Source organism: Fulmarus glacialis, unplaced genomic scaffold (assembly GCF_000690835.1).
Source record: "Fulmarus glacialis isolate BGI_N327 unplaced genomic scaffold, ASM69083v1 scaffold6347, whole genome shotgun sequence".
NCBI classification, from domain to species: Eukaryota; Metazoa; Chordata; class Aves; order Procellariiformes; family Procellariidae; genus Fulmarus; species Fulmarus glacialis.
In genome coordinates, this window is record NW_009221177.1 from 16626 (window position 1) to 32305 (window position 15680).

At 40.7% G+C, this 15680-nt stretch overlaps 1 protein-coding gene across 1 annotated transcript; it reads right to left on the minus strand.

The window, feature by feature from the left end:
* Window positions 1-1596: 1596 nt before the first annotated feature.
* On the minus strand, window positions 1597-12236 carry RFFL (ring finger and FYVE-like domain containing E3 ubiquitin protein ligase). Its single transcript, XM_009580994.1, has 6 exons — window positions 12049-12236; window positions 6405-6809; window positions 4414-4497; window positions 3825-4032; window positions 2554-2577; window positions 1597-1988 (listed from the first exon to the last, which is right to left on the minus strand). The coding sequence occupies exons 1-6, from the start codon at window positions 12232-12234 to the stop codon at window positions 1807-1809; spliced, it is 1089 nt and encodes a 362-aa protein (XP_009579289.1). The 5' UTR covers window positions 12235-12236; the 3' UTR covers window positions 1597-1806.
* Between the last annotated feature and the right edge of the window lie 3444 nt (window positions 12237-15680).

A 15680-nucleotide genomic window follows, 5' to 3' on the forward strand; every position in this document is an offset into this window, starting at 1 on the left:
GAAAGAGGTAAAACTCAGAATTTTTAGTTCAATAAACCTCAGCAGCTGTTGCATTTTTGTGAAGTTCAGAGACCACCTCAATAGTGCAGAGGTTCTGCTACCTACTGAGTGACAGATTTCTTCCTCTTAAGTGCTTTTTTGATTCCAACTTGCAGAGTAGAGACCCTCCACTCCATACCAGTTGAGAAGCAAGTTGCTACTCATGCAATATTCCATGTTAAAGATTACACAAGTTTAATTTGCTGTTAACATATATTACTACTTATTGCAAAAGTAGATGGCTTTGGTGATCATTTCTGTAACTGCACTTCCAGTACTCCAGAAGCTGTAAGTGGACACTTGTTTTTTTATGCTTGTTCCTCTGCTGGCAGCCATGCAGAGATTCAGTTTGAACACTAAGTAATCACCCCCCACCAAAGGGGAAAGCTAGACAGGAAAAAACCTGCAGAAGAAGGTACTCAACTTCACAAATGACTTGAAATGAGTATACAATCCCACAGTGGCTGAAAATTTAAGGCATCAAGATTCTGAAACCTAGCTGTGTTACCAGCCAAATGGACTGAATGCTTGCAGGCCACCAAGGGAAAAATATGCCAGTTACAATTTTCTCAAGCAAATGAACATGCTGTTCATGAGGATGGCTGTAAGGGCTTGAAATTGTCACGTATCGGATCACAGAATCTCCTATCCACCCTCACAAGCAGAAAGAGTACAAAATAAATTGCTATTGATAAGCAGTCTGAATGTAACAGGACCATGAAACTGAGTAAAGGGGAGGACAGGGGGGAAGCTGATTAGTGAACAGAAGCATCTGCAATGATGATCGCTGATCTTACTGGTTTAAGGGAGATAAAGTTTGCTTTCTTTCATGTCTCCCCTCTAAAAAGAAAAAGTCCCCTGTAATTAAATATGATTGTGTAGCAATGGAATCCTTACTACTCTTTAGCTGTATGTTTTCCTCACTAAACCCTCTAAAAGACTCAAGCCTTAGATTTCATAGCTCCTTAATCAAGTGAAGTCAGTTCGTTTTTAAAACGACTGCTGGCATATGCTGTAAGGAAGCCTGTGAAGTCAAAGGAATCAACAGTCAAACTAGAAATTTCCCTCTTGCTGGCATGTAAACAGAAAACCACCACCACACAAGGTAAGGCTGTATGTTTCACAGAGTCGCACTCCCCTTACATTTTTCAATAATACAAAGTCCATCTTCAAATAAAATTATACATTTTTCCACAATTGCACTAGGCTAGAATTATACTTATTCTGAATATGGAAATTGGAGGCTGGCTGCCTGTCCTGCAAGCATAAGAATTTAACATTAAATTATTAAAAAAAAAAAAACACCAGCACAGTAAAATTTTAATCTTTGAAAATAAAGTTGTTGCTGGGTGTACAGCCTAAGCAGCAAAACAAATGCCGGTTTTTGAGACCCCAGTCCACTTTTGTTTATTATTCAGGGGAAAATACGAAGCCTCTGAATCTGATCTTTGTGGTGGAAAGCCAAGCATCCATCTATCCCCAGCGCTAGGCGATCAAGTTACTCTAGAATGTACGTTGTTAATGATTTCTGTGTCTGCTGCTGGCAATAAGCTCCAAGGAGTCCAGGCACTGTGGTGTAAAGCACTATAGTGGGAAGAGCACAGCCCGGCTTGAGTAAGAGTCTTCCCCAGGCTTCATCCTTCCCTCACTTCCAGCCTCCAATGGGGTCCATATGCTAATCTCTGACCTAACTATTTGTAGCGATTTTGACCGTTTCTCTAACAGCAGATGAGGCTTTAAGGCATCACCGGTCTTTCTTACACACACTTAGGACTTAAAGACATGGACAGCCCTTATCACATACTGCCTGCATATGGGACATTCGCTCATCCGCTTCCCACACTTGGTGCAAGTGACCATGTGGCCGCATTCTAGCAGGACACAGTCAATGGGTGCGTCCATGCAGATTTTGCAGAGGTTGTCCTCCGTGACAGGAAGCCCAGCACCACCTGAGTAAACAAGAGACCACGGTTTGCATGAGACAAAGAAAGGTATGTTGGTTTTGTGCAATCTGTGAGTTGGCTTTATCTAATGTACTTTTGCACACTGAAGGTCTGAAAAAAAATTCCCCTTGCGTCTACACTGATGTGGATGTATCTGCTCCACCACCCAGCAAGGAGCAAAAAGTTTTAGCTTTTACACAGTCATTTCTGTGTGATGAAAACAGAAATGCCACTGAGATTCCTGGCAATGAGGCGAATGAAGCAACATGGGTCTCTTTTCCCAAGTAAAAAGTGATAGGATGAGAGGAAACGGCCTCAAGTTGCGCCAGGGGAGGTTTAGATTGGGTATTAGGAAAAGTTTCTTCACTGAAAGGGTTGTCAGGCACTGGAACAGGCTGCCCAGGGAAGTGGCTGAGTCACCATCCCTGGAGGTATTTAAAAGACGTGTAGATGAGGCGCTTAGGGACATGGTTTAGTGGTGGGCTTGGCAGTGTTAGGTTTATGGTTGGAGTCGATGATCTCAAGCGTCTTTTCCAACCTAAACAATTCTATGATTAAGAATAGCACTTACCAGTTTGATCGTCAGTGTCAGAAACTGCAACATAAGAAGAGAAAGTTATTGGTGAGAATAAGAGAAGCTGGAAAAAATACTCAAGTGGTATTATTAAGCAGGAGATGAAAGCCTTGAAGGGAGATTACTAAACCAAAACTGCTTTTTGCTGATCCCCATGCAGAGGTTCAAGCAGGATAGGTTGTTCAACTGGCAAGAAACAGCTTACACAATAGTTAGCGCTTCACAAAGGTAAGCAACTATCTAAAGTGATGTCTCAATTTTTAAGACAGCCTTTGAATTTAGGCAGTGTTTGGCTTCTTGGAACTACACTTTGAGTAGCCCCTTGTGCCAGTTTCTTTGATGTTATACAATCTCACTAATGTTGAGCACAGCTGAGACACACGCACAGGCAACAGTGATTAAGAGAAAAGGATAAATTCTGTCAAAAGCACAAGATACAACGAAAGAATAATATAAAACCAAAGCAGTTGTCTTAAATCTTTTATCATTCGTAGAGGACAAAGCTTAGATGCGTTTAAGAAAACAACGCTACTTCGGACAACACTGAGAAACAAAACTATCTATGAAATCAAAGTGTTAAAACATGTTTCTCTTGTAAATAATTTACAATTATATGTCTTTTTTAACTAATCACCTAGAATTGCAAACTGGCACCTGAAAGTCAAGCCAGATACATTCTCTATGCACCTCTATCACACCACTATCCCCTCATCAGTCAACTGTGCAGGCCCAGCAGGAGCAGGCAGTGCACAGGAGGAACACTCTGTGATCAAGAGGACAGAGTCAAGCCACCGATAACCACAACTGTTCAGCAGTGGGAGCCACTGTCACTGAGCACAGGCCTGCTCTGAATTGACCGGCTGCTTTTTGGTGGCATTTTCCTGCTCACTTTGCCAGTTGCTGCGAGTCAATAGATAAGAGCTAACCCCAGCGCTTAGAGTCATCCCTCTACAGTCACGCATCAGCTGTTCCGTGGGTGATGCAGTGACGAGCACGATGTGCCACAGCTATACAGAATCCCGAGGTCTCATTTGTTGCTACTACAGGGAAGTCTCTCTCCAGAGCTGCCATAACGCTCTCTTCTTAAACAAGTACAAGTAGTGGTGAATAGAGTTTAGCTACTTTCACTCTAACGTGCATATCAGAAACACTCCCTCCATCCTCCTCACTTGAGAAAGAGAAATGTAAGATAAGTTCTATTCCCTTCTGCAACTGTCAGTAGAAAGGGAAAACCTGGAGAACAGGTACATGCTTGCTAAGTTTCTTACCTAGATGTTGAAGGTCTTTCTCTTTATAAAGACGAGTCACCCTCTCTAGCAGCTCCCACTTTTCACAGCAGCCTTTGTAGTTGACAAAGTTGCGAGCAAGAATTTCCTTCAGCTGTCGCACAGAGAGTGCATTGATGTCTCCGATGCTTGTTAGATCAGAGAGAGAAGCCTTCCTCCCCTGCACCAGGTTATCTTCTGAGTCAGTAGACTGGAAGGGAATAAAGATGGAATGATTCTTGCCCTCAACACCTAGCACTACAATGTAAATCAACTTTCAACACGTGCACTTGCAGGAATTCATGTTTGGACGTACATATAACTCTGATTACTCTGTAAATTCCTTCATCTATCAGAAACACAAGTCCTAGGATGGAAATTAATAATTTCTACTATTATAGTGTCCAAGTGACACCAGTTCTTTATATGTGGAGGACAAGATGATGCTAAAGAAAGGGGTTGATTGGGTCTGCCGGTGGTCAGCCTGAATTACTGTTTAGCCACCCATCTCTCTGCAGTAACGATTCTGTGGTGTCAAATATGGCCTAGAAAATCTGGTATTCCTTGTCATCTAATTCTAGGACACACAAACCTGTGTCTCCTCCTCTGTTGGTGCTTCTGCTGCATTCTCGACTCCTGTCATACCGACTTGGCTTGGAGGCACATAACCATTTGCCTAGAAGAGGAAATAAAGCTTTCACCAACAGCACATCTCTGTGTGTCCAAAGGGAAATAAGCTCGATAGTTCAGCATAACCGCAAACCCTGCCCACTGGAAGGACGAACTGCAGCACAAGGTAAAAGCGAGGCACACTCACAGAAGGTATTTCCTGTGTAGCACTTATAATAACAAATAAACTTTAAACAAGTAAAACTTTTTGAGACTGAAGTGCAGTATCTGACCCTTTAAAGCCCTGCTTTATTTAAACCCTGATCGAGTACTTGTACTGTAAGATCCCACATGACATCCTTGTGAGGCTGGATCAGGAGGAGACCAAATTTATACACGTGTATATATATGCAATCCTTCACTGAAGTGTTGCAGTGTGACATGGTGCGATATCACAGCTCTGACGGCACATCGGCTATCAGTGCAAGACTCTGTATAAGACTCCTCTGTAACACAGCTCAAAGTCTACAGGTCATCTTCAAAGTAACCATACAGAAACACCTCCTCAGGTGGGTTCTGGACTAGACAAATAGGAGATACTAAGTGAAGGACCAGCAGCAACAAAGCTGGAGAATGAGAAGGGGCAGTTGCTTTGAGCACTTAATAAAATGAAGGGAACTGCAGTGTAATTCTAGCTGACTTGCCCTCAGCAGCTATCAATCCCCTCTGTGGTTTCCCTACTAACAAAGGAGATTGTAATTTTTCCATCCTACTTATCTGAGTGGTGACTTGTTACTATTTACAAAGCAAAAGAATAACGATAATGATGAAAGAGCCTGAACTGTAGCAGGATGTCACGCAAGTAGAGACAAGAAGCTGAAACGTATCATGGGGCAGTAAGGGAAGACAACAGAGCTGAATTTGCTGGTAAAAATTGGAATGGCAATATCCAGAAAACCAGAGAATGAAAAGGCCTTTTAATGATTTGTAAAAAATGTCCTCCCAGGAAAACTCTTCTTTTGTACTAGATATATCTGCTGAGGAAGCAGAAGGTACATGCACTTTCACAGCTCTGGTCCACAGGGAACTAAATGCACCTATTAACTTCGTAATAGGACTAGGAGCAGATGTCAAACACTGGGTAAACTTCCCATACCAGATAGCAGAAAGACAAACAAAGCAAAGTCAATAAAAAATAATTAAGCTCAAATGCCCCTGACAAGGTTCGTCAGAACTGCAGGGTTCATCATAAACTGAAGACTTAACAACAGACTCAGGTTTTGTCTTCTATTGATCCGAGTGCAGAAGACACCAAAAACCTCACCCATCTTGCAATCATCTTTCTCATCAGTTTCAGTTCCAAAATTGCTTTCAACTGTGCTTGCTGTCTTGCACACGAATTAAAGAACAGTAACAACCATTTCATCTAACACGTACATACAACCGTCAGAAAGTTGTCGACATCAACACACAAGATAGATCTGTGCAGCAACACAGACATCAAGTACCAAAGGAACCAGTCACAGGAGTATCTAGTGGCAATGGCAAGTGTGAACCAGAGCACCAGAGAAAACACATCTCAAAATGGTGATGATGTTCTCAGAGTTCAATATATTCAGCACCGCCCACCAAATTAAAGTCCAGTAGTGTAGAAGGGGAATAGCACATCAAAGTTGGTGACAGCAAGGCAGTGTAAAATAACTCATCTTACTTTCCTAATTATTCTGTAAGAAAGTGTGAGGTCCTCACTTCAAAATTAAAAACAAACCTGAAAAGATCATGTGTAAAATGCAACTGAAGTATTTTGTCATCCGTTCTAAACAGAAGCCCTCCTTGCTTTTTAAGCAGGCATCGTTAACGTAAAACTTTCTTGGCACATTATCTACTTGGAAAACCTCATGCAACGCCTTAGTAGTTAATCCAAAAATAGAGATGAATGAGTTTGCAAAAGATGCTTCTGGCTAGAGACTGTACCTGTTGATGTTCCTGAGCTAGTGAACTTGAGATGGGATCTGCAGACACGGGAGACGTATCGTGTGAGGTAGAAGATGCTACGCTGGTTGGTGGGAGAATCACAAAGTCTTGCTGTCCAGAGGCACTAGTATTAAATGGATTTGTTCTTATCTGATCTTCCTGGGTAATTACAGGCTGCTGGCCAAGAATCAGAAATACCAGGTCCTCCTTTTCACGACACAACTCTGTGGAAATCTCACGGAGTGCCAAATAGTCTCGCAGATCCTTCACCTTCATCTTTATCAACTCTTCCCGCTGAAAAGCTGTGGCTCGGAAACGCTGGCATAGATGGCAGAGAAGGGGACCACCTTCAGGCTGGCTGGAGCAGGACGTACAAAAATTCTTCTTACAGTCTAAGCAGATGTGCTGGTAAAAAGAAAGGAACAGAATCAAACTGAAGCACCATGACCTGCGAGAGAGGTGCACAACGGCCGCAAGCAGTGCTCCCCTACCATCTGGAAGCCAAGTAAGTTGTAGCCTCTGTTAAAGCATAATCAAAACCTTCTGATTTATGAAAAAGTGCCAAATATGTTACTCATATTCCTAGATGAGGAAAAGGATTGATCCCACGAGCAGATCACTCACAGTTCTTAGAAAAGCAGTATTTACACTCCATTTACCCAAAATGAAATATTATATTCTAAGACAATTCCCTCAAATGACAGGAGTTTTCTGCACCTTATTCCGGACCTGTTCATCCAGTTTAAGCCACAGATGAAATCCGGAGATACCTATGAGGCAGCAGACTTTCAAGTAAATTACAGCTAGTTGTGCATTGCTTTATAAAGCCATGAAATACTGCTCTGTGCATTAAGAAAGCTCTAGCATTGGAGGGAACTACTTAAAAACATTACTCAATTTCATAAATTTAATACTTGCTATGAGTGACCTCCCTTCCCCCCCCTTTTTTTTTCCTCCAATTTGCTGCAATCAGTAAATGAATCTTTTTTTCCACTGTAAAAGTAAAAGGAAACAGCAAGGCTTACAGTGTCTGAGAGACATCAAAGAATTCAACATTTATTTATGCAACAAAAATAGCCAGCTTATTTTGAAAATAATATGCACACTGTGTGCCAGTTAGGTGCTTGACAGAAAGTGTTGGAAGTTTTGGAAATATTAGGCCCCAGATGTTTAAAAACTTTACAGATTAAATTCTTTTGTTTAATGTTTATATTTTATACTGTTCTGGTCTCGTCACTCAGGGCTCGATTTTCAGAAGTTCCAAGCACTCACAGTCCATGAGTCCATGTTGACTTCTGCAGAAACTTGACTGTTCAACACTTTGGAAAGTCAAATTCTACATTTTCCAATAGGAATAGCAGCAGAACAGCCGCATTACACGCCTTTTAAAAAGTCCTAAGGGAAGAAAGAACTGGTTTCAGTGCTGGTTAAAAATGCTAATTCACAGTCTCAGAGAAGACAAGCACCTCTGTGAAATCCTGACATCCTGACCCTTCAGAGCTATGCAAGGAAAAATAGACATGAAGAGTTGTAGAAGCAACAAATACAAACTCAGAGACAAAAACACTGTTTCATGAATTGCTTCTAGTGATTAAAAAACATTTTTAACTTCACAGTTCAAAGAAAGCAGATGTTTCACATGTTTTAAAAGGTGTAAATACACTACTTGCTTATACAAGCTCCTTCTGATCCCCTTTACAGCCTGGCAGCCCCCTTGCCCCACACACAGCCTTACAATTATAACCAACAGACTTCTCATTTAGACCCTGTAATAGACTTAGAATGACAGTCAGCAGCAAGAATCCCAATTTCCTGCCTAAGCACTTTAAGACATGAAAATTTCTATCACAGAGAGAATCTCTGGTCATGCAAACTTGAAAATTCATCTCAAAATTGCTGTTTGGGGGCTTGCCAACTAAAAGTGACTTTCATCAATCACAAAGCAAGACAGGAAGGGCAATTTCCACATACCATTCAGTTTTGCGAAGTTTTCCTTAACTTGGTCATTATAAAAAACACTAGTATGTAACTGATTTTTTTTGACCCTACGATTGCAGGAGCAATCCAGTTTCTCGGGAAATTTTCAGGGCAGAGACAGGAACTACTGGTTGTGCGTGTTTCTAGAGCAGGGGAACAAACACTCCACAAACGCAGAGCAATGGAAAATAACCCCGTTGACAACAATTTCCCTCTCTCAATCACCCATCTCTGACAGGGGAGCAATCAGAAGAACTGAGGGGAAAAAAAACGATCACAAAAAAAAACAAAACCCAAAAAACCACCAACAACCAAAAAACAAACAACCCTGCTTTACTCTGGCGGGGGAAGCCTCCCCTGGGCTCTGCAGATTGCCAAACTGGCTCCAAAGGGAATGGTTGTATGGCCAAGGACCTTTCAGCCAGAAAATCCCTACTTGAGTACTTACATGTTTAGGTATCACGTGAGTAAGCACAGCACAAGGGCTGCATTATCCAACATGCTTTTTGCAAGCAATTAACAGTAATAACACAAGTCTGCCTTAGTTATCAAATGATACATTCGAGAAGTCAAATTGAAACCAGGCATGTCTTTGGCTTATCAGTTCACCACTAGGATTCACCTTCAGAGAAAAAAAAAAATTCCCCAGCCTGTATCTGAGCATCAAGTATTTAAACATGCACAGAAGCTGTTTGCCACATCTCAGTATTAAGCAGCTTTTACAGCTTTGATATATTTGTTGAACTCTGAAACGGCAATGATTGAAGACACTGTTCTCTTCAGAACGATTGTTTCAAATGTTATTGTAAATTAAATCCTGTTACTAAAAGGTCAGACCACTTCTGAATGATGCTTACTAACTGGCAACACAATCACAGGATGGTCAAACAGAAGTGAAATACTCTACATCAGAAGCCTGTCCAGAATGGAAGCTGTTTCTGGTTGTCTGCTCTAACAGCTAGTCTCCCAGAGATACCAGGATGGGGCTTTGATACACTTGGCTCTTCTCCGTATGCAGGATAAAATTAAGAAATGCCAACATTCAAGCTTTCACTACGGCTACCGTTGTTCGGGGTTTTTTTTTTTTTAATCTTACACTCTAGCTTGCCAGAAGCTTCTTCTGTAAGTATGCAAAGAAAAGCATCTTCATGAAAATGTCAGCCAATTTGAAGTACTGAAATCAGAAAATGGGGGAGGAAGGAATAACAATCTGACATATCCACCAAGAATGCCTGCCATAGCTTTCTATCAGCAGAGAAGGGAAATGAGGAATGCTTGTTTTAAATTTAAAAGATTTTGTGGAATCAGTTTGCTACAGAAAATCAAGATCAAAAAAGTCATCTAAGAGAAGGAAAACACTAAAAAAACTCAGAGATTTTTGCTACCATAATTAAATTTCACATCCTTTAAAGATCCTCCAACAGTTAAAAGCATTTTATAAATACATGCTCCAAACTTCCCCTACCCAATCCTCTTAGTAGGTGCCATGTTATATGAAAATTAAAATACAATTATGATAAAAGATCAAGTACCTAAGATACCATCATTCTGCTTTGGGGGTTTTTTTGTTGTTGTTAGTTTGTTTTGATTTTTTTTAAAAGCCATCTAGGATATCCTTATGGTCACCATTGCAGAAGGAATTAATTTTTATCTATTGTATTTCAATATAAACATTAACTGGACACTAGAGTTCAAAGATACTGCCTCTCTTGGGACAAAATGCAGTTTTCGGTGCTCTCGTTGCAGCAAAGTGAGATTTCATACACTTCTTGGACCATATCAACAGGATTAAAGAACTAACATAGCTTACAAACATGTCGGTGCTTTACAAGTTATGTACTCAGTTCTTTATCTCAAATTCTCTTCTAGAGACCAAGGACTGATGGATGATCTAGCAGACCTTCCTGCAGCTGTTTAAGCTTTGCCACCTGTAGCCATCGAGCTCAAGTCAGTCCCCAAGATTACTGAGCACTAGTTGTGGTGGCAGAAGGTGGAAGGAAGGTTTAGGAGCCCCCCTTCACAATATAGAATATAAACCTCAAACTCATTTTCATTGATAGTCTGCACTGAATGGGAGCAGTTGAGACACAAGCACACGTTGCACTCTGCTGCCCCAGTTACACTGACAGCCAACTCCAGCGGAAAAACAGGGAAGTCTGCTGGGGGCAGAAATGTCTTAAATTGCTTTAGCAGATCCTCTACAATTTGCACACCAGAACTTCACCTAGCCCCAGTCAGTCAGTATGTTTTCACATATCTGGAGCAGTATAATGATGACTCTTATACAAGAGACTGCTTTAAAGACAGCTTATATTAGAACCCATGTTTTAGAAGATACCAGGAAAAATGGGACCATGGTTCCCGTGATACTACTACTGTATAATCCATACTTAACTGCATGAATTGTTTTCATTTCAAGAGCAGAATCATCTACATCCACTATTTGCTACTATGCAGAAGCGTAAGCACTGGATTCAGAATAATTCTTTCCACAAGTGTTTGCGAAGATACATCAAATTAATGAGAACAATGTTAAAGACAACACTATGTGGAGTCATGTACACCATTCCCACCTAACCCAGAATCTGCCTACTGTCAGAAAAAGTCTAAGCATACTTACATACCCCAAATATATTAACATATATATCCAACCCCCAAAATATATTACTAAAATTTAAATCTGGAGCAATAACACTTCTCAGTGCAAAAATGCATAAACATCCCTGTTGTTCTGTGAGCAGAAAGCAACAGCTCTGCCAAGACCTACCATTTCTCAGATATGTGCCAGCATGCATGAATAAAAAGGTGCAAGAAAGACCAATTTATTAATTTCCCCATCTAATCTAAAAGGGCTGTGGCCAAAATTCACTGTAATTTTTAAGTTCTCACATTATTAAGTTCAGTAACGTGCTATATATAAGACACTTCTTAAGCCACAACTGAACAACTTTCTTTGAACAACTTTCCTCACGAAAACAGTTTTCAAGCAGCATTATAGGAACCACCATGCCCAAATAATGTCCCAGACAGGGTTTGCTGTCTAATGAAAAATCTTGTGGCAGCAATTATTTTGGCTTCTATATGCTCACAAATTAAGTTTACGAACAAGATAAAATGGATTTGGTCATCTTTTTTTTTTGGCACCAAGCTTCATCAATTCAACACACACCCTCAATAAACTTTTATGGCTTTTTAGTTTGAGCAACAATAGTTTGGGAGAGAGATATGTACACCTTCCTTTACTGAAAGCACAAAGAGAGTACTAAACTTCTTGCCACAACTTTTTTTTTTTTCTTTAAAGGACATTAGTATTTTTAAATAACAAATTTAAAAACTCATGTTCAAGTTAATGCTCCTTTAAATGACCATAAGCAGTTTGGCTTTCTTCTTTCAGCGCCTGGGAAAGCCAAGTCTACTGAAGGTTAACTACCACATTGCCAGTCATCTTTAACTACGTCTGCTAATTGCGAAAGAATGACTAAAGACACAGAAGCAAAGGCAAGCTGCCTTTTCCCATATAGCATGTCCTCTAATCAGAGACCTCTAACATGCACCCGTTTCTCTTCAAATCGGCTTTTTGTAATTAAATGAAAGTCAGATGGCATATTGCAATCAAACTGAACACTCCCCTAAGTCAGCGGCACCAGAGCAGATGTTTACAACCCACCTTCCTAGAGGAGTTGTCGAAGTGGACCCCACAGGCTTTGCAGCTCTGTTCGGAAGCAGTGGGAGACGGGTAGGAGCTGTACCCAGGGTTGGAATAGGCTTGGGCTCTGGCTCCCTGCTGCGGCTGCGGCTGCATCTCTTCGGGTGAGCCATCCAGACACAACCAATTACAACAGCTGGCCCACATAGTAACTGAAAGTGGAAAAGATACACATTAGAAATGACATGGGAAACAATCTGTCAGCTAACGTGAGAACAAAGCATTAAATGCATATTTAAATTTCCCACCACAATTCATTTTTGTCAGTGTGTTTGTAAGTTTTGATCTTTCCTCTAACTTACAGGCACATGCAAAAACCACACACCCAGTCCAGCATGGTACGCCTTCGGTGAGAAAGGACAAATAAAGTTCAGGATAGTTATTACTGGAACTTCTTAGCGTTAAGAGATTACAGCAAAGATAAATTTTATGTTCCACTTGGCTGTACAAGACTTTATGACCAAGTTTGCTGTAACAGGCTGTCTCTATTCCATGTAAGCCGTAATACACTGACTTTGGTTTTTGTGCATTGGGAAAAGCAAACAGAAGTTCAAATTATGTCTCATACATTATTTAAATAAAATCAGCAGCGAGATCACAGATGGCTATTCTTCGATTTTATTCTAAATCCCTCTACAGATTTACAGCTACAAATCTAAAAAGACAAAATAAAAGACAAGGACAGTGGAGCCACTGATTTAACATATGCCAGTTCTCAACCGAATTTGCAGCATTACAAAGCTAAATCATCTCACAGCAAGCAAACGTCAGTAACTTAACAAAAATCAAATATTAGCTTCCAGTAACTTACTTGTGAAAACAATTGCATCTGAGACACATAATCGCTTGTATTTTTTTTGTAAACCAAATAATGAGATAGACAGATAGATACACACTTACCTAAAATCCTAACAGTCCAGTGAAAAATGCACAGTTTTGGAATCTTCTAAGACCACCCATGCAGAAGTATTCCAGAAACACACTGCTATAAACTTGCTTTGGGGAGTTTACAAAGAAATCTGAATTCATCTGGGCATTCAGTTTCTAGAGCACACACCATGTGTCATCACTTACTGGTAAACAGAATACAAATTGCCTCCGCTGCATTTCTGCATTCACACTGTAGTTCCTGGACTGTGTTTCTTTTACGTCTTAAAAATCGGGTCCATCACCGATAGTGTTGGACTGCTTGATTTTATAAACTTCTGGAAATAAAACATCTCTCAGCTAAACAGCCAATTCATTTCTTTCGCCTCAGTAAGTATTGACACTGTAAAACTCCAGATTCCCAAGGGAAGGGGGCTGGTATGAGTCCTAAAAGTTATTTGGTATAATATACTAACATACTGTTCTGTTGAATTTTTTTTTTTTTTAAAGCTGTGTTTTTTAAGTTGATTGGGAATTGGGAAGCTTTTGCAGTTTGGTGCTGTTCCAGTATCTGTAGCTTTAGTGGCATCTTTAATCCTTTCAAAATCTAGCTGAATTTGGCTTGTCAAAGTTACCACTGTCACTGCAGTGGACATATGCTTTTCAAAATCCACAATGGTGAGCTTACCAATGAACTCTACCCTGCAGGCTCAGCAGATTTTAATGTTTAAGTGAAAATCTACAGATTAATGACAGATAAACAATTCTTAGTGACTGATGTGCACAATACTGTACTGTAAATTGCACTTAGACTGGCAAATAGATCTCTAATAACAGAATAGGAACAGACAAAAAGGAGCACCAGCTGGCTGCTGGAAGGACAGGGGTGACCAAAGGCATGGCAGAGCATGCAGGGCACAAGACTATCACTGCAGATATTTGTGATATAAAACCCATCAAATGCTGACTCTGATTATCAAACACTGAAAATCACAATACTAAAGCAGCATCTATATGTTCTCCATCCCCTACAATCCTCTCACTGAGTGCTGACATAAAATTTTGGAGCTGCCTTGACCGTCCTCCTCCCACACCATTTGGAGCTATTCTCAGACATTAACAAGCTCCCCAGCAGCTTCGGATAGCAAACTACCTTGGCAGGAACATCTGTGTTCTGCACAGAAAACACTTGGGATAGTCACCACACAGCAACACGACGAGATCCTTTAGGCCACCAACAACTTTGATTCATGTTACATCCCTGTGTACAAAACTTGGTGTCAGAAGATACGAAGCTTAAACACAGTTGTTACTTAAAAGCATAAACAAGAATTAATGAAAAACAGCGCAAGTTCTTACTGACACACAGGGATCTGAAGCCTGAAAACATTAATGGCGTAACTGCAGTGCCTTAGCCTAATGATTAGTTTTACGTGCCACAGTACTCATCCTGTATATGCAGGGGTAATTATCACTTAATAAATACATGGAGAGAAGCATTCCATGAACAGAAATAGCCTATCATCCATTTGTATTAGCTCTGCACTGCAATCAAAACACATGCTTTAGATATCACACATAACAGAAACTTTTCTTTCTGCACATTAATTTTCAATCTATCAGTCCCACTCAGAAGTTAACACATCCTTTCCATTGCAAAAATACTGAATTTTTATTTTAAACTATGCTGTTTGGAGGTTTAATTTGTTCCTAGGAATTCCTAGGAATTGCAAATCTAAACAACATGAAAGCTGCACAGTCAAACAAGTATTCACAACCTCCACAGCAGTGGAAAACCGCTTCCATGGTTAAGTTCCCTTCCTGTTTCAAGGACCCCTGCAAACTGAAGGCCACCCACGGTAACAGAATACACAAATGCTACTGCCTGCCCCAAAACCCTTGTTTTCCTAAAAAAAGACAGCCCACTAATTCACTCTGGAACATTGCAATATGTCAAACGTTGGGAAGAAAAACACAAGGGAGTGCACAAACCAGGATAAAATAAGACAGAACTCAGCATTCAGCTGGAGTTGTAGTTTTGTGTAATTGCCAGGAAATGAAAAGGTTGACAAAAGGCTCAGATGTTGCTTTAGAAGAATCTTAATCCTGGCAACTACAAAAGCATGGAAGGGAAATGTCCATAAACAAACAACTAATAACCAGGACTGTCCTCTGATCTGTAATGTTTTTCCAAAGATATCTCCCATCTTTAAGAAAAAGGAGCACATGGAAACACGACAGCCATTCATACAACTCAGGCACGCTGCTTCAGCCTGTACCAGTGTATGTCAGATTTTAATTATTTAAGGACTTCTACATATAGGTGTAAGTTTAAGTTAGGGCTTGTCTACATGCAGCATTTACATTGGCAAAGATGCTTCACTGAAAACCGCTTTGTGCTGATGGTTGATAGCCATACAGAAACAGACAGCTCTCACTTCACTATCAGCATTTCGGGAGGCTGGTGGGTTCCTGCCAAGCACATACTTTGCACTGCGAGCAGACATCCCACGTTTCTTTTGTGCTGCTGTCAGCTCTTAGGCAAAGTGGGATTCTCCTCCAGGCACACCGAGTGATACCTGCCAGGCAGCAACCATCGTCTCTCAACATGGCATACAGCTCAGGGACAGCACCCGGGCGATGCCACAGCCTGCTCCAGCTGCAGCTTAGACTGCTCCAAGTACAAGAAAAGGAGCTCACAAATGTTTCCGCTTCTGCCCATACAG